The sequence below is a fragment of the Pristiophorus japonicus genome, chromosome 27, assembly GCF_044704955.1.
Source record: "Pristiophorus japonicus isolate sPriJap1 chromosome 27, sPriJap1.hap1, whole genome shotgun sequence".
Lineage (NCBI taxonomy): Eukaryota > Metazoa > Chordata > Chondrichthyes > Pristiophoridae > Pristiophorus > Pristiophorus japonicus.
The window spans coordinates 2,266,004-2,289,581 of record NC_092003.1 but is presented as its reverse complement, the minus strand read 5'-3'; the positions used below and the strand labels follow the sequence as shown (position 1 = coordinate 2,289,581).

Below are 23,578 nucleotides of genomic sequence, written 5' to 3'. Positions count from 1 at the left end.
TCCGGCAACATGGAGCTCACAGGCCTGGCAGGGGGGGGGGGAAACGTGAAAATACACCGGTTAAAAGGCAGGGGGAAAGACTGGGGTCCGTACAGCAAACCTCCCTCCCCTTCCCCCGCCCTCGCTCGCTGTCCCCCACAATCTCAGTCACTGCTTGCTGCACAAATCCCAACACGCACCAAGCCTCGGTCCCTCCCTGTATGTCAGCCGTGGCTCAGTGGGCAGCACCCCCACCTCCGAGCCCACAAGGTCGTGGGTTCAAGTCCCAGTCCCGCTCCAGGGACTTTGAGCAGAAAAAGATCGAGACTGACACTCCCGGTGCAGTACTGAGGGAGCGCCGCACTGTCGGAGGGGCAGTACTGAGGGAGTGCCGCACTGTCGGAGGGGCAGTACTGAGGGAGTGCCGCACTGTCGGAGGGGCAGTACTGAGGGAGCGCCGCACTGTCGGAGGGGCGGTACTGAGGGAGCGCCGCACTGTCGGAGGGGCGGTACTGAGGGAGTGCCGGACTGTCGGAGGGGCGGTACTGAGGGAGTGCCGGAGTGTCGGAGGGGCGGTACTGAGGGAGTGCCGGAGTGTCGGAGGGGCGGTACTGAGGGAGTGCCGCACTGTCGGAGGGGCGGTACTGAGGGAGTGTCGAAGGGGCGGTACTGAGGGAGTGCCGGACTGTCGGAGGGGCGGTACTGAGGGAGTGCCGGACTGTCGGAGGGGCGGTACTGAGGGAGTGCCGGAGGGGCAGTACTGAGGGAGTGCCGCACTGTCGGAGGGACGGTACTGAGGGAGTGCCGCACTGTCGGAGGGGCGGTACTGAGGGAGCGCCGCACTGTCGGAGGGGCGGTACTGAGGGAGCGCCGCACTGTCGGAGGGGCGGTACTGAGGGAGCGCCGCACTGTCGGAGGGGCAGTACTGAGGGAGCGCCGCACTGTCGGAGGGGCAGTACTGAGGGAGCGCCGCACTGTGGGAGGGGCAGTACTGAGGGAGCGCCGCACTGTCGGAGGGGCAGTACTGAGGGAGCGCCGCACTGTCGGAGGGGCAGTACTGAGGGAGCGCCGCACTGTCGGAGGGGCAGTACTGAGGGAGTGCCGCACTGTCGGAGGGGGGGCAGTACTGAGGGAGCGCTGCGCTGTCGGAGGGGTGGTACTGAGGGAGCCCCGCACTGGCGGAGAGGCAGTACTGAGGGAGTGCCGCACTGGCGGAGAGGCAGTACTGAGGGAGTGTCGGAGGGGCAGTACTGAGGGAGTGCCGCACTGTCGGAGGGGCAGTACTGAGGGAGTGCCGCACTGTCGGAGGGGCAGTACTGAGGGAGTGTCGGAGGGGCGGTACTGAGAGAGCGCTGCGCTGTCGGAGGGGCAGTACTGAGAGAGCGCTGCGCTGTCGGAGGGGCGGTACTGAGGGAGCTCAGTACTTCGTTGGCTGTAAAACGCTGAGAGACATCCAGTGGTCGTGAAAGGCGCTATAGAAATCCAAATCTTTCTTCCTTTAAAACCGACCTCTCTGACCCGGCTTTTGGTCACCTGTCCCAATAACTGATTATCCTCCTGCGTGGGATGTTTTACTACATTAAAGGCGCTATATAAATGCAAGTTAGAATCATAAAAATATTACGACACAAAAGGCCATTCGGCCCATCGTGTCCGCTCCGGCCGACCAAGAGCTACCCAGCCTAATCCCACTTTCCCGCTCTGGGTCCGTAGCCCTGTAGGTTACGGCACTTCAGGTGCACATCCAAGTACTGTTTAAATGTGGTGAGGGTTTCTGCCTCTACCACCCTTTCAGGCAGTGAGTTCCAGACCCCTACTGTTATGTATTTAACCCTTTGTAACCTGCATGACCCGACCACCAGGGGGCCCACCTGTTGGAGTCCCAAGGGATCCCAGCATCCCTTGGGAGCACGGTATATAAGCAGGCCACCCCAGAGGTAGCTGCACTCTGGAGTCGCATTAAAAGGAGCTAAGGTCACACTTGCTCATTGTACACAGTACTCAGTTTCATCCTTTATTATGAGCGTAACAATTGGCGACGAGGTAACGAACATCCGCGCGAAAATGCAAAGAACAGTCGGTGTCCTGGAGAAGTTCTCAGAAGGGGACAGTTGGGAGTCCTCCGTGGAGAGACCCGACCAATACTTAGTGGCCAACGAACTTGAATGGGACGAGAACGCTGCCAAACAAAGGGTGATCCTCCTAACTGTCTGTGGGGCAACAACCTATGGGCTCATGAAGAATCTCCTAGCTCCGGCAAAACCAACAGAGAAATCCTACAAAGAATTGTGTACGCTGGTCCGGGAGCACCTAAATCCTAAGGAAAGCGTTTTGATGGCGAGATATCGGTTCTACACGGGTCAACGATCGGAGGGCCAGGAAATGGCGAGCTATGTCGCCGAACTAAGGCACCTCGCAGGACATTGGGAGTTTGAGGGATTCCGAGAACAAATGCTCAGAGACTTTTTTGTACTGGGCATTGGCCATGAGACAATCCTTCGCAAACTGTTGACTGTAGAAACTCCGAGTCTAAGTAAAGCCATAACGATAGGCCAGGCGTTTATGTCCACCAGCGACACCACCAAACAGATTTCGCAGAGTAAAGAAGTTTCGGCCAGTACTGTGCATAAAGTAACGTCGGTTTCGAGCAGATATATACATGGCAGAACGTACACGCCGGCTACTGCTGCCCGACCTCAGATGACCCAGAGTCCACCATCAATCGTTAATGTGAGGCAGTTAACACCTTGTTGGCGCTGTGGAGGTAATCCTCAGCCCCATCAATGTCACTTCAAGCACGATGCGTGCAACGGTTACAGAACAATGGGACACCTCCAGCGAATGTGCCGGCGAGCTGCAAACCCTCCAAACCACCACGTTGCAGAGGAAAATCGATCCACTGGGGATCAGGCTGAATTGGAGACTCGTACCGAGGAGGCAGAAGTGTGTGGGGTACACACATTCACTACGAAATGTCCACCAATAATGTTGAAAGTTGATCTGAACGGAATCCTAGAATCTATGGAACTGGACATGGGTTCGAGTCAGTCCATAATGAGTAAAAAGGCCTTCGACAGGCTGTGGGGCAAAAAGGCACACAGGCCCAAGCTCAGCCCCATTCACACCAAACTAAGGACTTACACCAAGGAACTAATCCCTGTAATTGGCAGTGCAGAAGTCAAAGTCTCCTATGACGGAGCAGTACATGAACTCCCGCTGTGGATTGTGCCAGGGGATGGCCCCACAGTGTTTGGCAGAAGCTGGCTGGGTAAAATCCGCTGGAATTGGGACGACATCCGAGCGCTTTCGTCCGTCGACGACGCCTCATGTGCCCAGGTTCTGAGCAAGTTCCCATTGTTGTTCGAGCCAGGCATTGGAAGCTTCTCGGTGGTGAAAGTGTAGATCCATTTGGTTCCCAGTACACGACCCATCCACCACAAGGCACGGGCGGTACTGTACATGATGCGTGAGAAAGTAGAAATTGAGCTGGACAGGCTGCAGCGAGAAGGCATCATCGTGCCGGTGGAATTCATCAAGTGAGCCAGTCCGATTGTCCCGGTACTTAAAGAGGATGGTACGGTCAGGATTTGTGGGGACTATAAAGTAACGATTAACCATTTTTCACTGCAGGACCAGTACCCGCTACCCAAGGCAGACGACCTATTTGTGACCCTGGCTGGAGGGAAGACGTTCACCAAGCTGGACCTGACCTCGGCCTACGTGACGCAGGAGCTGGAGGAGTCTTCGAAAGGCCTCACCTACATCAACACGCACAAAGGTCTGTTTATCTATAACAGGTGCCTGTTCGGGATTCGGTCGGCCGCGGCAATCTCCCAATGGACCACGGAGAGCCTGCTAAAGTCGGATCCTCGCACTGTGGTTTTCCAGGACGTCATACTGGTTACAGGTCGGGATACCATGGAGCACTTGAAGAATCTGGAGTTCTTAGTCGGTTGGATCGCGTGGGGCTCAGGTTGAAACACGCAAAGTGTGTTTTCCTGGCACAGGACATCGAGTTCTTGGGAAGAAGAATCGCAGCAGACGGCATCGACCCACCAACGCCAAGACGGAGTGCAGCGAAGGCTTCACCAGACTGATTCCTGGGATGGCGGGACTGACATATGAGGAGAGACTGGATCAACTGGGCCTTTAGACATTGGAGTTTAGAAGGATGAGAGGGGATGTCATAGAAACATATAAGATTCTGACGGGACTGGACAGGTTAGATGCAGGAAGAATGTTCCCGATGTTGGGGAAGTCCGGAACCAGGGAACACAGTCTTAGGGGTAAGCCATTTAGGACGGAGATGGAGTGTAGACACATTTGGAGTGTAGTCACTGTTGTAATGTGGGAAACACGGAGGCAATTTGCGCACAGCAAGCTCCCACAAACAGCACAGAAACATAGAAAATAGGTGCAGGAGTAGGCCATTCGGCCCTTCGAGCCTGCACCACCATTCAATAAGATCATGGCTGATCATTCACCTCAGTACCCCTTTCCTGCTTTCTCTCCATACCCCTTGATCCCTTTAACTGTAAGAGCCACATCTAACTCCCTCTTGAATATATCCAATGAACTGGCCTCAACAACTCTCTGCGGCAGGGAATTCCACAGGTTAACACTCTCTGAGTGAAGAAGTTTCTCCTCATCTCAGTCCTAAATGGCCTACCACTTATCCTTAGACTGTGACCCCTGGTTCTGGACTTCCCCAACATCGGGAACATTCTTCCTGCATCCAACCTGTCCAATCCCGTCAGAATTTTATATGTTTCTATGAGATCCCCTCTCATTCTTCTAAACTCCAGTTGATCCAGTCTCTCCTCATATGTCAGTCCTGCCATCCCGGGAATGAGTCTGGTGAACCTTCGCTGCACTCCCTCAATAGCAAGAACGTCCTTCCTCAGATTAGGAGACCAAAACTGAACACAATATTCCAGGTGAGGCCTCACCAAGGCCCTGTACAACTGCAGTAAGACCTCCCTGCTCCTATACTCAAATCCCCTCGCTATGAAGGCCAATATACCATTTGCCTTCTTCACCGCCTGCTGTACCTGCATGCCAACTTTCAATGACTGATGAACCATGACACCCAGGTCTCGTTGCACCTCCCCTTTTCCTAATCTGTCACTATTCAGATAATATTCTGCCTTCATGTTTTTGCCACCAAAGTGGATAACTTCACATTTATCCACATTATACTGCAGCTGCCATGCATTTGCCCACTCACCTAACCTGTCCAAGTCAGTCTGCAACCTCTTAGCGTCCTCCTCACAGCTCACACCGCCACCCAGTTTAGTGTCATCTGCAAACTTGGAGATATTACATTCAATTCCTTCATCTAAATCATTAATGTATATTGTAAATAGCTGGGGTCCCAGCACTGATCCCTGCGGCACCCCACTAGTCACTGCCTGCCATTCTGAAAAGGACCCGTTTATCCCGACTCTCTGCTTCCTGTCTGCCAGCCAGTTCTCTATCCACGTCAGTACATTACCCCCAATACCATGTGCTTTAATTTTGCACACCAATCTCTTGTGTGGGACCTTGTCAAAAGCCTTTTGAAAGTCCAAATACACCACATCCACTAGTTCTCCCTTGTCCACTCTACTAGTTACATCCTCAAAAAATTCCAGAAGATTTGTCAAGCATGATTTCCCTTTCATAAATCCATGCTGACTTGGACCGATCCTGTCACTGCTTTCCAAATGCGCTGCTATTTCATCTTTAATAATTGATTCCAACATTTTCCCCACTACTGATGTCAGGCTAACCGGTCTATAATTACCCATTTTCTCTCTCCCTCCTTTCTTAAAAAGTGGTGTTACATTAGCTACCCTCCAGTCCATAGGAACTGATCCAGAGTCAATAGACTGTTGGAAAATGATCACCAATGCATCCACTATTTCTAGGTCCACTTCCTTAAGTACTCTGGGATGCAGACTATCAGGACCTGGGGATCTATTGGCCTTCAATCCCATCAATTTCCCCAACGCAATTTCCTGACTAATAAGGATTTCCTTCAGTTCCTCCTTCTCGCTGGACCCTCGGTCCCCTAGTATTTCCGGAAGGTTATTTGTGTCTTCCTTCATAAAGACAAAACCAAAGTATTTGTTCAATTAGTCTGCCATTTCTTTGTTCCCCGTTATAAATTCACCTGATTCTGACTGCAAGGGACCTACGTTTGTCTTCACTAATATTTTTCTTTTCACATATCTATAGAAGCTTTTACAGTCAGTTTTTATGTTCCCAGCAAGCTTCTTCTCATACTCTATTTTGCCCCTCCTAATTAAACCCTTTGTCCTCCTCTGCTGAATTCTAAATTTCTCCTAGTCCTCAGGTTTGCTGCTTTTTCTGGCCAATTTATATGCCTCTTCCTTGGATTTAACACTATCCCTAATTTCCCTTGTTAGCCACGGTTGAGCCACCTTCCCCGTTTTATTTTTACTCCAGACAGAGATGTACAATTGTTGAAGTTCATCCATGTGATCTTTAAATGTTTGCCACTGCCTATCCACCGTCAACCCTTTAAGTATCATTTGCCAGTCTATTCTAGCCAATTCACGTCTCATACCATCGAAGTTACCTTTCCTGAAGTTCAGGACCCTAGTCTCTGAATGAACTGTGTCACTCTCCGTCTTAATAAAGAATTCTACCATATTATGGTCACTCTTCCCCAAGGGGCCTCGCACAACAAGATTGCTAATTATTCCCTTCTCATTACACATCACACAGTCTACGATGGCCAGCCCTCTAGTTGGTTCCTCGACATATCGGTCTAGAAAAGCATCCCTAATACACTCCAGGAAATCCTCCTCCTCCGTATTGCTACCAGTTTGGTTAACCCAATCTATATGTAGATTAAAATCACCCATGATAACTGCTGTACCTTTATTGCACGCGTCCCTAATTTCTTGTTTGATGCTGTCCCCAGCCTCACTACTGCTGTTTGGTGGTCTGTACACAACTCCCACTAGCGTTTTCTGCCCCTTGGTATTCTGCAGCTCCACCCATACCGATTCCACATCCTCCAAGCTAATGTCCTTCCTTACTATTGCGTTAATTTCTTCTCTAACCAGCAATGCTACCTCACCTCCTTTTCCTTTCTGTCTATCTTTCCTGAATGTTGAACACCCCTGGATGTTGAGTTCCCAGCCTTGGTCATCCTGGAGCCATGTCTCCGTAATCCCAATTATATCATATTCATTAATTGCTGCCTGCGCAGTTAATTTGTCCACCTTATTACGAATACTCCTCACATTGAGGCACAGAGCCTTCAGGCTTGTCTTTTAAACACAGTTTGACCCTTTAGAATTTTGCTGTAATGTGGCCCTTTTTGATTTTTGCCTTGGGTTTCTCTGCCCTCCACTTTTACTATTCTCCTTTCTATCTTTTGCTTCTGCCCCCATTCTACTTCCCTCTGACTCCCTGCATAGATTCCCATCCCCCTGCCATATTAGTTTAACTCCTCCCCAACAGCACTACCAAACACTCCCCCTCGGACATTGGTTCCGGTCCTGCCCAGGTGCAGACCGTCCAGTTTGTACTGGTCCCACCTCCCCCAGAACCGGTTCCAATGTCCCAGGAATTTGAATCCCTCCCTGCTGCACCACTGCTCAAGCCACGTATTCATCTGAGCTATCCTGTGATTCCTACTCTGACAGCATTGAGATAATGACCCAGATCATCTGTTTTAGTGATGTTGGTCGAGGGATAAATATTGGCCCCAGGACACCGGGGAGAACTCCCCTGCTCTTCTTCCAATAGTGGCCCCGGGATCTTTTACATCCACCCGAGAGGGCAGACGGGGCCTCGGTTTAACGTCTCATCCGAAAGATGCCCTTCACGATCCACTATCTCTTAAATTTATTCAATGTCCCAGCTTCCACAACTCTCTGGGGCAGCGACTTCCACAGATGTACAACCCTCAGAAGAAATTCCTCCTCATCTCAGTTTTAAATGGGCGGCCCCTTATTCTAAGACCATGCCCCCTAGTTCTAGTCTCCCCCATCAGTGGAAACATCCTCTCTGCATCCACCTTGTCAAGCCCCCTCATAATCTTATACGTTTCGATAAGGTCACCTCTCATTCTTCTGAATTCCAATGAGTAGAGGCCCAACCTCCTCAACCTTTCCTCATAAGTCAACCCCCTCGTCTCCGGAATCAACCGAGTGAACCTTCTCTGAACTGCCTCCAAAGCAAGTATATCCTTTCGTAAATATGGAAACCAAAACTGCACGCAGTACTCCAGGTGTGGCCTCACCAATACCCTGTATAACTGGAGCAAGACCTCCCTGCTTTTATACTCCATCCCTTTTGCAATAAAGGCCAAGATACCATTGGCCTTCCTGATCACTTGCTGTACCTGCATACTATCCTTTTGTGTTTCATGCACCAGTACCCCCAGGTCCCGCTGTACTTAGAAACATAGAAAATAGGAGCAGGAGTAGGCCATTCGGCCCCTCGAGCCTGCACCACTATTCAATATGATCATGGCTGATCCTCTATTTCAACACCATGTTCCCGCTTTCGCCCCATACCCCTTGATGCCTTTTGTGTCTAGAAATTTATCTATCTCCCTCTTAAATATATTCAGTGACTTGGCCCCCACAGCCTTCTGTGGTAGAGAATTCCACAGGTTCACCACCCTCTGAGTGAGAACATTTCTCCTCATCTCGATCCTAAATTTCCGACCCCGTATCCTGAGACTGTGACCCCTTGTTCTAGACTTCCCAGCCCCGGGGAAACATCCTCCCCGCATCCAGTCTGTCCAACCCCGTCAGAATTGTATACCTTTCAATGAGATCCCCTCTCATTCTTCTAAACTCTAGTGAATACAGGCCCAGTCGACCCAATCTCTCCTCGTACGACAGTCCTGCCCTCCCAGGAATCAGTCTGGTGAACCTTCGCTGCACTCCCTCTATGGCAAGTATATCCTTCCTTAGGTAAGGAGACCAAAACTGCACACAATACTCCAGGTGCGGTCTCATCAAGGCCCTGTATAACTGGAGTAAGACATCCTTGCTCCTGTACTTAAATCCTCTTGCAATGAAGGCCAACATACCATTTGACTTCCTAACTGCTTGCTGCACCTGCATGTTTGGCTTTCAATGACTGGTGTACAAGTAACCCCAGGTCCCGCTGTACTGCAGCACTTTGTAATTTTTCTCCATTTAAATAATAACTTGCTCATTGATTTTTTTTCTGCCAAAGTGCATGACCTCACACTTTCCAACATTATACTCCATCTGCCAAATTTTTGCCCACTCACTTAGTCTGTCTATGTCCTTTTGCAGATTTTTTGTGTCCTCCTCACACATTGCTTTTCCTCCCATCTTTGTATCATCAGCAAACTTGGCTACGTTACACTCAGTCCCTTCTTCCAAGTCGTTAATATAGATTGTAAATAGTTGGGGTCCCAGCACTGATCCCTGCGGAACCCCACTAGATACTGATTGCCAACCCGAGAATGAACCATTTATCCCGACTCTCTGTTTTCTGGTCGTTAGCCAATCCTTTATATCCATGCGGTGAAGGCGGCAAATGGCATGTTGGCCTTCATAGCTAGGGGATTTGAGTATAGGAGCAGGGAGGTCTTACTGCAGTTGTACAGGGCCTTGGTGAGGCCTCACCTGGAATATTGTGTTCAGTTTTGGTCTCCGAATCGGAGGAAGGACGTTCTTGCTATTGAGGGAGTGCAGCAAAGGTTCACCAGCCTGATTCCCGGGATGGCAGGATTGACATATGAGGAGAGACTGGATTGACTGGGCCTGTATTCACTGGAGTTTAGAAGAATGAGAGGGGATCTCATAGAAACATATAAAATTCTGACGGGACTGGACAGGTTAGATGCAGGAAGAATGTTCCCAATGCTGGGGAAGTCCAGAACCAGGGGTCACAGTCTAAGGATAAGGGGTAAGCCATTTAGGACCGAGATGAGGAGAAACTTCTTCACCCAGAGAGTGGTGAACCTGTGGAATTCTCTACCACAGAGAGTTGTTGAGGCCAGTTTGTTAGATATATTCAAAAGGGAGTTAGATGTGGCCCTTATGGCTAAAGGGATCAGGGGGTATGGAGAGAAAGCAGGAATGGGGTACAGAAGTTGCATGATCAGCCATGATCTTTTTGAAACATAGAAAATAGGTGCAGGAGTAGGCCATTCGGCCCTTCGAGCCTGCACCACCATTCAATAAGATCACGGCTGATCATTCCCTCAGTATCCCTTTCCTGCTTTCTCTCCATACTCCTTGATCCCCTTTAGCCGTAAGGGCCATATCTAACTCCCTCTTGAATATATCCAATGAACTGGCATCAACAACTCTCTGCGGCAGGGAATTCCACAGGTTAACAACTCTGAGTGAAGAAGTTTCTCCTCATCTCAGTCCTAAATGGCCTACCCCTTATCCTTAGACTGTGACCCCTGGTTCTGGACTTCCCCAACATCGGGAACGTTCTTCCCGCATCTAACTTGTCCAGTCCCGTCAGAAACTTATATGTTTCTATGAGATCCCCTCATCCTTCTAAACTCCAATGTATAAAGGCTCAGTTGATCCAGTCTCTCCTCATATGTCAGTCCTGCCATCCCTGGAATCAGTCTGGTGAACCTTCGCTGCACTCCCTCAATAGCAAGAACGTCCTTCCCCAGATTAGGAGACCAAAACTGAACACAATATTCCAGGTGAGGCCTCACTAAGGCCCTGTACAACTGCAGTAAGACCTCCCTGCTCCTATACTCAAATCCCCTAGCTATGAAGGTCAACATACCATTTGCCTTCTTCACCACCTGCTGTACCTGCATGCCTATTTTCAATGACTGATGAACCATGACACCCAGGTCTCGTTGCGCCTCCCCTTTTCCTAATCTGTCACTATTCAGATAATATTCTGCCTTCATGTTTTTGCCACCAAAGTGGATAACTTCACATTCTCCCTTGTCCAGTCTGCTCGTTACATCCTCAAAAAATTCCAGGAGATTCGTCAAGCATGATTTCCCTTTCATAAATCCATGCTGACTTGGACCGATCCTGTCACTGCTTTCCAAATGTGCTGCTATTTCATCCTTAATAATTGATTCCAACATTTTCCCCACTACTGATGTCAGGCTAACCGGTCTATAATTCCCCGTTTTCTCTCTCCCTCCTTTTTTTAAACAGCAGTGTTACATTAGCTACCCTCCAGTCCATTGGGACTGATCCCGAGTCGATAGACTGTTGGAAAATGATCACCAATGCATCCACTATATCTAGGGCCACTTCCTTATGTACTCTGGGATGCAGACCATCAGGCCCCGGGGATTTATCGGCCTTCATATTTAATGGTGGTGCAGGCTCGAAGAGCCGAATAGCCTACTCCTGCACCTATTTTCTATGTTTCCGATTGCCAACCTGAGAACGAACCATTTATCCCGACTTTCTGTTTTCTGCTCGTTAGCCAATCCTTTATCCGTGCTAATATACTGCCATAGTGTGTGCATGACGCCACACACACACACACACGCACACTAACCACCCAGCAGCCACCGCCCCCCCTCCCCAATACAAGACCGCGATGCCCTCCACAGTCAAAGAGCTCACCTGACTGATGCGGTTGAAGCCGTACTGCTTGAACCTCTCGTCGTAGGGGGGCACCGAGCGGGGCCCCACGTAGAAGGGCTCCCAGGGGTCGGTCCAGGGGCGGGTGTAGGCCACGCCCAGGCCCGCGTTAGGCCGGGAGGCGTCGGAAGAGGTGGAGGAGGAGGAGGGCAAGTTGATCCAGCGGCTGTAGTTGGTGGGGGCCTGGCACCGGGGGCAGAGCTCGTCGTAGAAGGGCCGCACCTCGCCCACCTGGTAGAGGCGCTGAAGCTCGTGCTTGGTCTCGGGCAGCCGGCGGCTGTGGCGCATCTCCAGGGCGGGCAGCACGAAGACGGTGGGGCCAGGCCCCAGGCCGGAGGAGACCAGCTCCAGGAAGCGGCGGTGCAGCTGGCCGCTGGGCAGCATGTCCACGTCGATGACGGCCACGTAGCGGGAGGGCAGGGCCTCGCGGGCAGCGTTGCGCAGCAGGTTGTTGGGGTAGGAGGCGTTGGCCAGCTGGTAGTTGCCGTGGCGGCGGCGCAGGCGGTGGACGGGGGCCAGCGCCCGCCGGCAGGGCGGGTGGGGCTCGGGATCGGCGTCCAGCTCCGGCCCGGGGTCCCAGGAGTCCTGGCCGCCGCCGCCGTCCTCCTCCTCCTCCTCCTCCTCCTCCCCGGCCGGGAAGCCCACCCGGTCCCGGCTGCAGGTGACCAGGGTGAAGGTGACCAGCTCCTGGACGCCCGGGCAGTGCAAGGAGAGGCGGTAGAGGCTGAGGAGGGCGTCGGGCACCTGCCCGGACGGGGCGAAGAGGGCCAGGGACAGGGGGGCCTGCCAGCGTCGGACCAGGGCCGGCAGGTGGTGCAGGTTGCCCACCGAGGCGTGGGTAGCCAGGGAAAAGTCGCGGCGCGCCGCCTCCCCTGGCCGAAGAGCCACCGGGCTGCGGGTCACGTCGCGGTACAGGCGGTACTGGCCGCTGGAATCCAGCGTGCCGCCGGCCTCCAGGGCCCGGGCCAGGCTCTGTCTGCGTTCCCGGGCCTCTTGCTCCAGCCCCCGGGTCCGGCCCCGGCTCTCCGAGCCCCGGAACAGCTGAGAGTAGCGGCGCCGCTGCTGCCGGCCGTGCAGCCCCGACAGCAGCGACAGGTAGACCAGCTGCAGGGCGGCCACCAGCAGCAGGGCGCCCAGTACCGCCCGGAAAGCAGAGCACTTCACCGGCAGCGCCGGCGGCGGCGGCGGCATGGCCTGGTTCCTTCCCCGGGACAGGGAGCTGCACTTACAGCCTCCAGCCTCCCGGCTCCCCCATTACAAACCGTCCCTCCTCCTCCCATTACAAGCTCTCCCCCTCATTAAAAGCCCTCCCTCCTCCTCGCAATCTTATTACAAGCCCCCCCCCCCAATTAAAAGCTCTCCCCTTCCAATTACAAGCCCAACCTCCCTCTCCCATTACAAGCACTCCCTCCCCTCCCATTACAAACTCACTCTCCCCCTCCCGCTCCCGCTCCCATTACAAGCCCACCTTCCTCCTCCTCCTCTCATTACAAGCCCACCCTCCCATTACAAGCTCTCCGTCCTCTTCCCATTATAAACACTCCCTCCCCCGCCCATTACAAGCCCACCCACCCCTTCCCTCCTCCTCCCTGCTCTTCCGCCTCCCCCCCCCACATTACAAACCCTCCCACCTTCTCCCATTACAAGCTCTCCCCCCTCATAAAAGGCCCTCCCGCCTCCTCGCAATCCCATTACAAGCTCTCCCTCCCCCTCCCATTACAAGCCCTCCCAATCCCATTACAAGCTCTCCCTCCCCCTCCCATTACAAGCCCTCCCCCCATTAAAAGCTCTCCCTCCCCCTCCAATTACAAGACCAACCTCCCTCTCCCATTACAAGCCCACCCTCCTCCTCCTCCTCTCATTACAAGCTCTCCATCCTCCTCCCATTACAAGCACTCCCTCCCCCACCCATTACAAGCCCACCCTCCCCTTCCCTCCTCCTCCCTTCTCTTCCGCCTCCACCCCCCATTACAAGCCCACCCTCCCCCTCCTCCCATTACAAGCCCTCACTCCCCCCTCTTATTACAAGCCCTCCCTCTCATTACAAGCCCTCCCTACCCCACCCATTACAAGCCCATCCTCCCACCCATTGCATGACCAGCCCTCCTCCTCCCACCCATTAGAAAACCCCCTCCTTCACCCAATACTAACCCAGGACCCTTTCTGCTGTGCATTTCAGTGCCTCTCCCCAGGCCCCACTCTCCCTCGCCCCCTTCCTGCTGCAACCGCGACTCAAGTTCCTGCAGTGTTTCTCAGCCAGACTGGGCTGTGTTTCCCCAGGAACAAGATGTTCCAAATTTCATCCAGCACTGCCCCCCCTCCCCAAACCGGGGAGAATGAAAAGGCGGTTTGAGGATTAATTGGCACCACCCACTGACAGCCCAGAGTTTCATATCCCCTAATACCCACACCTAAAAAATCTACCCACCTTGGGTTCATCTCCCGTGATATAGAAACAGGAGGAGGCCATTCAGCCCCTCGAGCCTGTTACATTAGGAACAGGAGGAGGCCATTCAGCCCCTCGAGCCTGTTACACAGGAACAGGAGGAGGCCATTCAGCCCCTCGAGCCTGTTACATTAGGAACAGGAGGAGGCCATTCAGCCCCTCGAGCCTGTTACACAGGAACAGGAGGAGGCCATTCAGCCCCTCGAGCCTGTTACATTAGAAACAGGAGGAGGCCATTCAGCCCCTCGAGCCTGTTACATTAGGAACAGGAGGAGGCCATTCAGCCTCTCGAGCCTATTACATTAGGAACAGGAGGAGGCCATTCAGCCCCTCGAGCCTGTTCAATTAGGAACAGGAGGAGGCCATTCAGCCCCTCGAGCCTGTTACATTAGGAACAGGAGGACACCGTTCAGCTCCTCGAGCCTGTTACACAGGAACAGGAGGAGGCCATTGGGCCCAACTCATTAAAATCTGGCTGATCTGTACCTTACCTCCATTTTCCCGCCTTAACTCCATACCTTGATACCCAACAAATAACAGATCGCTCTCCATCTTGGCCACTCCAACTGGTTCAGGTTAGGGAAGCTTTGGTCCCAAAACCACCCAGTCCTCACAAGCACGACACGTTTTCTACATTACAACAGTGACTACACTGCCGAAAAAATAAACATTTTATTGGCTGTAAAGCAGTTTGGGACGTCCAGTGGTTGTAAAACAACAACAACAACTTACATTTTTACAGCACCTTTAACGTAATATAACATCCCAAGGTGCTTTACAGCCAATGAAATGTTTTTTTTTCCAACATTGTTCATTGTTCATAGATTTATTTGTAACCTTCAGGGCTGCTGACCGAGGGCCATGCGGCTCTTTGTCGGCCGGCGCCGACACAATGGGCCAAAATTGCCTCCTTCTGCCCTGTAAATTTCTATGTTTCTATGTTTCTGTGCTTCACACGAGCATTATAAAATACAAGAATTTGACCCCGAGCCGCATAAGGAGATATTGGGACAGGCGACCAAAAGCTGGGTCAGAGAGGTCGGTTTTAAGAAGCGTCTTAAAGGAGGAGAGAGAGGCGGAGAGGTTTAGGGAGGGAGTTCCAGAGCTTGGGGCCCAGGCAACAGAAGGCACGGCCACCGATGGTGGAGCGAGGGGAATCGGGCGATGGGCAGAATTGGAGGAGCGCAGAGATCTCGGAGGGTTGTAGGGGCTGGAGGAGGTTACAGGGATAGGGAGGGGTGTAGGGGCTGGAGGAGGTTACAGGGATAGGGAGGGGTGTAGGGCTGGAGGGGGTTACAGGGATAGAGTGGGGTGTAGGGGCTGGAGGAGGTTACAGGGATAGGGAGGGGTGTAGGGCTGGAGGGCGTTACAGAGATAGGGAGCGGTGTAGGGGCTGGAGGAGGTTACAGAGATAGGGAGGGGTGTAGGGGCTGGAGGAGGTTGCAGAGATAGGGAGGGGTATAGGGCTGGAGGAGGTTACAGAGATAGGGAGGGGTGTAGGGCAGGAGGAGGTTACAGAGATAGGGAGGGGTGTAGAGGCTTACAGAGATAGGGAGGGGTGTAGGGGCTGGAGGAGGTTGCAGAGATAGGGAGGGGTATAGGGCTGGAGGAGGTTACAGAGATAGGGAGGGGTGTAGGGCAGGAGGAGGTTACAGAGATAGGGAGGGGTGTAGGGGCTGGAGGAGGTTACAGAGATAGGGAGGGGTGTAGGGGCTGGTGGAGGTTAAAGGGATAGGGAGGGGTGTAGGGGCTGAAGGAGGTTACAGAGATAGGGAGGGGTGTAGGGGCTGGAGGAGGTTACAGAGATAGGGAGGTGTGTAGGGGCTGGAGGGGGGTACGGAGATAGGGAGTGGTGTAGGGTTGGAGGAGGTTACAGAGATAGGGAGTGTTGTAGGGGCTGGAGGGGGTTACAGAGATAGGGAGGGGCGAGGGCCATGGAGGGATTTGAACACGAGGATGGAGAATTTTGAAATCAAGGCGTTGCTTAATCGGGAGCCAATGTAGGTCAGCGAGCACACGGGGCGATGGGTGAGCGGGACTTGGTGTGAGTTAGGACACAGGGCAGCGAGCACACGGGGTGATGGGTGAGTGGGACTCGGTGTGAGTTAGGACACAGGGCAGCGAGCACACGGGGTGATGGGTGAGCGGGACTTGGTGTGAGTTAGGACACAGGGCAGCGAGCACACGGGGTGATGGGTGAGCGGGACTTGGTGTGAGTTAGGACACAGGGCAGCGAGCACACGGGGTGATGGGTGAGCGGGACTTGGTGTGAGTTAGGACACAGGGCAGCGAGCACACGGGGTGATGGGTGAGCGGGACCTGGTGTGAGTTAGGACACAGGGCAGCGAGCACATGGGGTGATGGGTGAGCGGGACTCGGTGCGACTTAGGACACGGGGCGGCGCAGTGTTTGGGATGAGCTGAAATTTACAGAGGGTAGCAGGTGCTACGTGAATGCAACTCTCTCTTTCCTTACACCGCCACGCGGACTGCGGCGGTTCAAGAAGGCAGCTCACCACCACCCCCTTCTCAAGGGGGCGATTAGGGGGATGGGCAATAAATGCTGTGAGCGGGGGCGTTACCAGCCATGGCCACATCTCCCATGAGCCAATAAAAACCACGTGTGCAGCAGTAAAATTACTCAAGTGCTGTGTGCCCCCTAAAATGTCAAGTTAATGAGAGAAATTTGAATGCCAGAACTTGAAACCATATGTGAGCTTTTAAAAAACATCAAATTCCTGTTTAAAAGGAGGCCCCTCCCCAGTAAATTAAAAAGTTTACTTCCTGGTTCCTGCGCCCTGAGCATGTTGTGTGTGAAGGGATGGAACGCGGAGACAAAGGATTGGAACGTTGAGACAAAGGAATCGAACGCGGCGACAATTGTATCAATCTCAGCGCTGACGGCAACAATGTAGCCCGGCCGCCGAGCTCATGGAACGCGGAGCCGAGCTTGCCCTCGTACAGGACGAGGTGGCCGAGTGGTTAAGGCGATGGACTGCTAATCCATTGTGCTCTGCACGCGTGGGTTCGAATCCCATCCTCGTCGGTAATTTTGTTTGGTTTATCCTAGCTGTATAATCTATACATATATATATACAATTAATTATAAAGTGATATATATGTTTTTTTTCTTTAAAATTGAAGATAGTTCTGAGAGGGATTTATGACTGAACAGCAGACAATCAAGTTAAATCAAGTATTAAATATGGGGAATATCAAATGGAGATTATGTCGTCTCAAATAGGAGGATATTTTAATATTCAATTTAATGTTTAATAATGGACACTTTAAAACTAAGCAGGGAAATATTACACAAGGACATTTTTTATTTAAATGGAGAAAAATGACACAGGAAAATTTTAAATGTAAGTGATAGAACTTAAGAATTAGGAGCAGGAGTCAGCCATTCGGCCCCTCGAACCTGCCCAGCCATTTAGTAAGGTCATGGTTGATGTGAATATTTGTGGCGGAGGAGCGGCGAGAGATCGGGGCGGAGGAGCGGCGAGAGATCGGGGGAGGAGGAGCGGCGAGGGATTGGGGCAGAGGAGTATCGAGAGATCGGGGCGGAGGAGCGGCGAGAGATCGGGGCGGAGGAGCGACGAGTGATCGGGGCGGAGGAGCGGCGAGAGATCGGGGGCGGAGGAGCGGCGAGAGATCGGGGGCGGAGGAGCGGCGAGAGATCGGGGCGGAGGAGCGACGAGAGATCGGGGGAGGAGGAGCGGCGAGGGATTGGGGCAGAGGAGTATCGAGAGATCGGGGCGGAGGAGCGGCGAGAGATCGGGGCGGAGGAGCGGCGAGAGATCGGGGGAGGAGGAGCGGCGAGGGATTGGGGCAGAGGAGTATCGAGAGATCGGGGCGGAGGAGCGGCGAGAGATCGGGGCGGAGGAGCGGGGAGAGATCGGGGCAGAGGAGTGGCGAGTGATCGGGGGGCGGAGGAGGGGCGAGAGATCGGGGCGGAGGAGCGGCCAGAGATCGGGGCGGAGGAGCGGCCAGAGATCGGGGCGGAGGAGCGGCCAGAGATCGGGGGGCGGAGGAGGGGCGAGAGATCGGGGCGGAGGAGTATCGAGAGATCGGGGCGGAGGAGCGGCGAGAGATCGGGGCGGAGGAGCGGCGAGAGATCGGGGCGGAGGAGCGGCGAGAGATCGGGGCGGAGGAGCGGCGAGAGATCGGGGCGGAGGAGGGGCGAGAGATCGGGGCGGAGGAGGGGCGAGAGATCGGGGGCGGAGGAGCGGCGAGAGATCGGGGCGGAGGAGGGGCGAGAGATCGGGGCGGAGGAGGGGCGAGAGATCGGGGGCGGAGGAGCGGCGAGAGATCGGGGCGGAGGAGCGGCCAGAGATCGGGGCGGAGGAGGGGCGAGAGATCGGGGGCGGAGGAGCGGCGAGAGATCGGGGCGGAGGAGGGGCGAGAGATCGGGGCGGAGGAGGGGCGAGAGATCGGGGAGGAGGAGCGGCCAGAGATCGGGGGCGGAGGAGCGGCCAGAGATCGGGGCGGAGGAGCGGCGAGAGATCGGGGCGGAGGAGCGGCGAGAGATCGGGGCGGAGGAGCGGCGAGGGATCGGGGCGGAGGAGCGGCGAGAGATCGGGGCGGAGGAGCGGCGAGGGATCGGGGGCGGAGGGGCGGCGAGAGATCGGGGGTGGAGGAGCGGCGAGAGATCGGGGCGGAGGAGCGGCCAGAGATCGGGGGCGGAGGAGCGGCGAGAGATCGGGGCGGAGGAGCGGCCAGAGATCGGGGGCGGAGGAGGGGCGAGAGATCGGGGCGGAGGAGCGGCGAGAGATCGGGGGGCGGAGGAGGGGCGAGAGATCGGGGGCGGAGGAGGGGCGAGAGATCGGGGCGGAGGAGCGGCGAGAGATCGGGGGCGGAGGAGGGGCGAGAGATCGGGGCGGAGGAGCGGCGAGCGGAGGAGCGGCCAGAGATCGGGGCGGAGGAGTATCGAGGGATCGGGGCGGAGGAGCGGCCAGAGATCGGGGCGGAGGAGGGGCGAGGGATTGGGGCGGAGGAGCGGCGAGGGATCGGGGCGGAGGAGCGGTGAGAGATCGGGGCGGAGGAGTATCGAGGGATCGGGGCGGAGGAGGGGCGAGGGATCGGGGCGGAGGAGCGGCGAGAGATCGGGGCGGAGGAGTATCGAGGGATCGGGGCGGAGGAGGGGCGAGGGATCGGGGCGGAGGAGCGGCGAGGGATCGGGGCGGAGGAGCGGCGAGAGATCGGGGCGGAGGAGTATCGAGGGATCGGGGCGGAGGAGGGGCGAGAGATCGGGGCGGAGGAGTATCGAGGGATCGGGGCGGAGGAGGGGCGAGGGATCGGGGCGGAGGAGCGGCGAGAGATCGGGGCGGAGGGGCGGCGAGAGATCGGGGGCGGAGGAGCGGCGAGAGATCGGGGCGGAGGAGCGGCCAGAGATCGGGGGCGGAGGAGCGGCGAGAGATCGGGGCGGCGGAGCGGCCAGAGATCGGGGGCGGAGGAGGGGCGAGAGATCGGGGCGGAGGAGCGGCGAGAGATCGGGGGGCGGAGGAGGGGCGAGAGATCGGGGGCGGAGGAGGGGCGAGAGATCGGGGCGGAGGAGCGGCGAGAGATCGGGGGCGGAGGAGGGGCGAGAGATCGGGGCGGAGGAGCGGCGAGCGGAGGAGCGGCCAGAGATCGGGGCGGAGGAGTATCGAGGGATCGGGGCGGAGGAGCGGCCAGAGATCGGGGCGGAGGAGGGGCGAGAGATCGGGGCGGAGGAGTATCGAGGGATCGGGGCGGAGGAGGGGCGAGGGATCGGGGCGGAGGAGCGGCGAGAGATCGGGGCGGAGGAGTATCGAGGGATCGGGGCGGAGGAGGGGCGAGGGATCGGGGCGGAGGAGCGGCGAGGGATCGGGGCGGAGGAGCGGCGAGAGATCGGGGCGGAGGAGTATCGAGGGATCGGGGCGGAGGAGCGGCGAGAGATCGGGGCGGAGGAGTATCGAGGGATCGGGGCGGAGGAGGGGCGAGGGATCGGGGCGGAGGAGCGGCGAGAGATCGGGGCGGAGGAGTATCGAGGGATCGGGGCGGAGGAGCGGCGAGAGATCGGGGGCGGAGGAGCGGCGAGGGATCGGGGAGGAGGAGCGGCGAGGGATCGGGGCGGAGGAGCGGCGAGAGATCGGGGCGGAGGAGCGGCGAGAGATCGGGGCGGAGGAGGGGCGAGAGATCGGGGCGGAGGAGCGGCCAGAGATCGGGGCGGAGGAGGGGCGAGGGATCGGGGCGGAGGAGCGGCGAGGGATCGGGGCGGAGGAGGGGCGAGAGATCGGGGCGGAGGAGCGGCCAGAGATCGGGGCGGAGGAGCGGCGAGAGATCGGGGCGGAGGAGGGGCGAGAGATCGGGGCGGAGGAGGGGCGAGAGATCGGGGCGGAGGAGCGGCGAGAGATCGGGGCGGAGGAGGGGCGAGGGATCGGGGCGGAGGAGCGGCGAGAGATCGTGTGCGAAGGTGCGGTGAATGAGGGTACGGGGCCCAGGGGCAGCACGGGCCCAGCCCACACTGTGCGATATGTGCGCACTGGGTCCGTGCAGCAGAGTAGGTCTCCAGCCGTCCTGGTTAATCCTTGCTCCTGGATAAAGGCCTCGCTCTGTCAACGGGCACCACACGTTAAAACAATCCACCCACAGGCATCTTCCACCCCGTCAACTGGGAGTTCAGGACTGGAACATCGGGTCCTCCATTGAAACATCTGTGAACTCTTGTGTAAGCAAGTCATCCTCGCTCGATGGACTGCCTACGATGATGATGATGATGATGATGATGGTTGATAGGGGGCATTTAATGTTAAATGGGAGAATACAAATGACATAGAATATTCAGCACAAAAATAAATCATACCCCCCCAACGATTAGACCCCAGCGTGTAACTCTGTTCGTAGAATAAATCAGAGAAATTTACAGCACGGAAGGATGCCATTCGGCCCATCGTGTCCGCTCCGGCCGACCAAGAGCTACCCGGCCTAATCCCACTTTCCCGCTCTGGGTCCGTAGCCCTGTAGGTTACAGCACTTCAGGTGCACATCCAAGTACTGTTTAAATGTGGTGAGGGTTTCTGCCTCTACCGCCCTTTCAGGCAGTGAGTTCCACCCCAGACCCCCACCACCCTCTGGGTGAAGATATTTCCCTCAAATCCCCTCTAAACCTCCCCCCAATTACTTTAAATCTATGCCCCCTAGTTATTGACCCCTCTGCCCAGGGAAACAGGTCCGTCCTATCCACTCTATCCAGGCCCCTCATAATTTTACACACCTCAAATCAGCTCTCCCCTCAGCCTCCTCTGTTCCAAAGAAAACAACCCCAGTCTATCCAATCTTTCCTCATCGCTAAAATTCTCCAGTCCCGGCAACATCCTGGTAAATCTCCTCTGTACCCTCTCTAGTGCAACATCCTGGTAAATCTCCTCTGTACCCTCTCCAGTGCAACATCCTGGTAAATGTCCTCTGCACCCTCTCCAGTGCAACATCCTGGTAAATCTCCTCTGTACCCTCTCCAGTGCAACATCCTGGTAAATCTCCTCTGTACCCTCTCCAGTGCAACATCCTGGTAAATCTCCTCTGTACCCTCTCCAGTGCAATCACATCTTTCCTGTAATGTGATCAGAACTGCACGCAGTACTCCAGCTGTGGCCTAACCAGTGTTTTATACCTGGGACACCAGCTCTCTCTGTGTTAAGATTCTTTCACTGATGTTCAATCACCTGGATTAAGGGCATGAATGGAGGGGGCTCACTATGCTGTTGAATGGTATATCCCTCCCCCCCCCCCCCAGCTAAGTGTAGTGGCTGGAACACACAAGATCCCACAACCTGTCTCTAAAGCCTGACAGCACAGCCTAGTGGCTGGTGTGGGTAACTGCACAATTTGCATTGAAGAGGTGTTCAAAATCACAGGGGGTTCTGACGGAGTAAATCAGGAGGGACTGTTCCCGGGGGGCAGGAGGGCCGGTAACCAGAGGGACACGGATTGATGATAATCGGCGATGGAACCAGAGGGGGAGACGAGGAGAATGTTTTCACGCAGCGAGTTGTTGTGATCGGGAACGCGCTGCCTGAAAGGGCGGTGGGAGCAGATTCAATCGTGACTTTCAAACCGGGAATTGGATCAATACTGGGACAGGAGAAATGTGCCGGGGCTGTGGGGAAAGTGCAGGGGGGGAGTGGGACTGATTGGATCGCTCTGTCACAGAGCCGGCACAGCACGGGCTCGAGGGGCCCAATGGGATCCTCCTGTGCTGTATTATTCTATGATTTATATTGGGCACTCAACGCAGTAAGACATCCCACCACCATGTAACCAAAGAACAATTATCCTCCCCAGCACAAAGACCACCTCTCTAACATTGTCCGCCTCAGCCCATCTGCTGTTGAAACCCTCATCCGTGCCTTTGTCCCCTCCAGACTCGACTATTCCAACGCACTCCTGGCCGGCCTCCCTACTTCCACTTTCTGTAAACTTGGTGATCCCAAACCCGGCATCCCCGTGTCCTAACTCGCACCCAGTCCCGCTCACCCATCACCCCCTGTGCTCACTGCCCCGTGTCCTAACTCGCACCCAGTCCCGCTCACCCATCACCCCCTGTGCCCACTGACCCGTGTCCTAACTCACACCCAGTCCCGCTCACCCATCACCCCCTGTGCTCACACCCCCGTGTCCTAACTCACACCCAGTCCCGCTCACCCATCACCCGCTGTGCTCACTGCCCCGTGTCCTAACTCGCACCGAGTCCCGCTCACCCATCACCCCCTGTGCTCACTGCCCCGTGTCCTAACTCACACCCAGTCCCACTCACCCATCACCCCCTGTGCTCACTGACCCCGTGTCCTAACTCGCACCGAGTCCCACTCACCAATCACCCCCTGTGCTCACTGACCTACACTGGCTCCTAGTTAACCAACGACTCGATTTCAAATTTCTCAGCCCTGTTTACAAATCTCTCTTCGTCCCACCTCCCTATCTCTGTAACCTCCTCCAGCCCCTCCCTATCTCTGTAACCCCCTCCAGCCCCTCCCTATCTCTGTAACCTCCTCCAGCCCCTCCCTATCTCTGTAACCTCCTCCAGCCCCTATACCCCTCCCTATCTCTGTAACCCCCTCCAGCCCCTACACCCCTCCCTATCTCTGTAACCCCCTCCAGCCCCTATACCCCTCCCTATCTCTGTAACCTCCTCCAGCCCCTATACCCCTCCCTATCTCTGTAACCCCCTCCAGCCCCTACACACCTCCCCATCTCTGTAACCTCCTCCAGCCCCTACACCCCTCCCTATCTCTGTAACCCCCTCCAGCCCCTCCCTATCTCTGTAACCCCCTCCAGCCCCTATACCCCTCCCTATCTCTGTAACCCCCTCCAGCCCCTACACACCTCCCCATCTCTGTAACCTCCTCCAGCCCCTACACCCCTCCCTATCTCTGTAACCTCCTCCAGCCCCTACACCCCTCCCTATCTCTGTAACCTCCTCCAGCCCCTACACCCTCCCTATCTCTGTAACCCCCTCCAGCCCCTACACCCTCCCTATCTCTGTAACCCCCTCCAGCCCCTACACCCCTCCCTATCTCTGTAATCTCCTCCAGCCCCTACACCCC

At 55.5% G+C, this 23,578-nt stretch overlaps 1 protein-coding gene and 1 non-coding gene across 2 annotated transcripts in view; one reads left to right on the top strand and one right to left on the bottom strand.

Annotated features, from left to right (window-relative positions):
* b4gat1 (beta-1,4-glucuronyltransferase 1) overlaps positions 1-12,795 on the bottom strand; it is a 13,232-nt gene extending 437 nt beyond the window's left edge. The window contains exons 1-2 of the mRNA XM_070868107.1: positions 11,550-12,795; positions 2-24 (exon numbers count right to left, since the gene is read on the bottom strand). Of these exons, the coding sequence (XP_070724208.1) occupies positions 2-24; positions 11,550-12,758 (1,232 nt within the window). The 5' untranslated portion in view covers positions 12,759-12,795. The remainder of the gene's footprint in view (position 1; positions 25-11,549) is intronic.
* Positions 12,796-16,976: 4,181 nt separating this feature from the next.
* On the top strand, positions 16,977-17,058 carry trnas-gcu (transfer RNA serine (anticodon GCU)). Its single transcript has one exon. It is a non-coding gene; the product is annotated as a tRNA-Ser (tRNA).
* Positions 17,059-23,578: the final 6,520 nt, after the last annotated feature.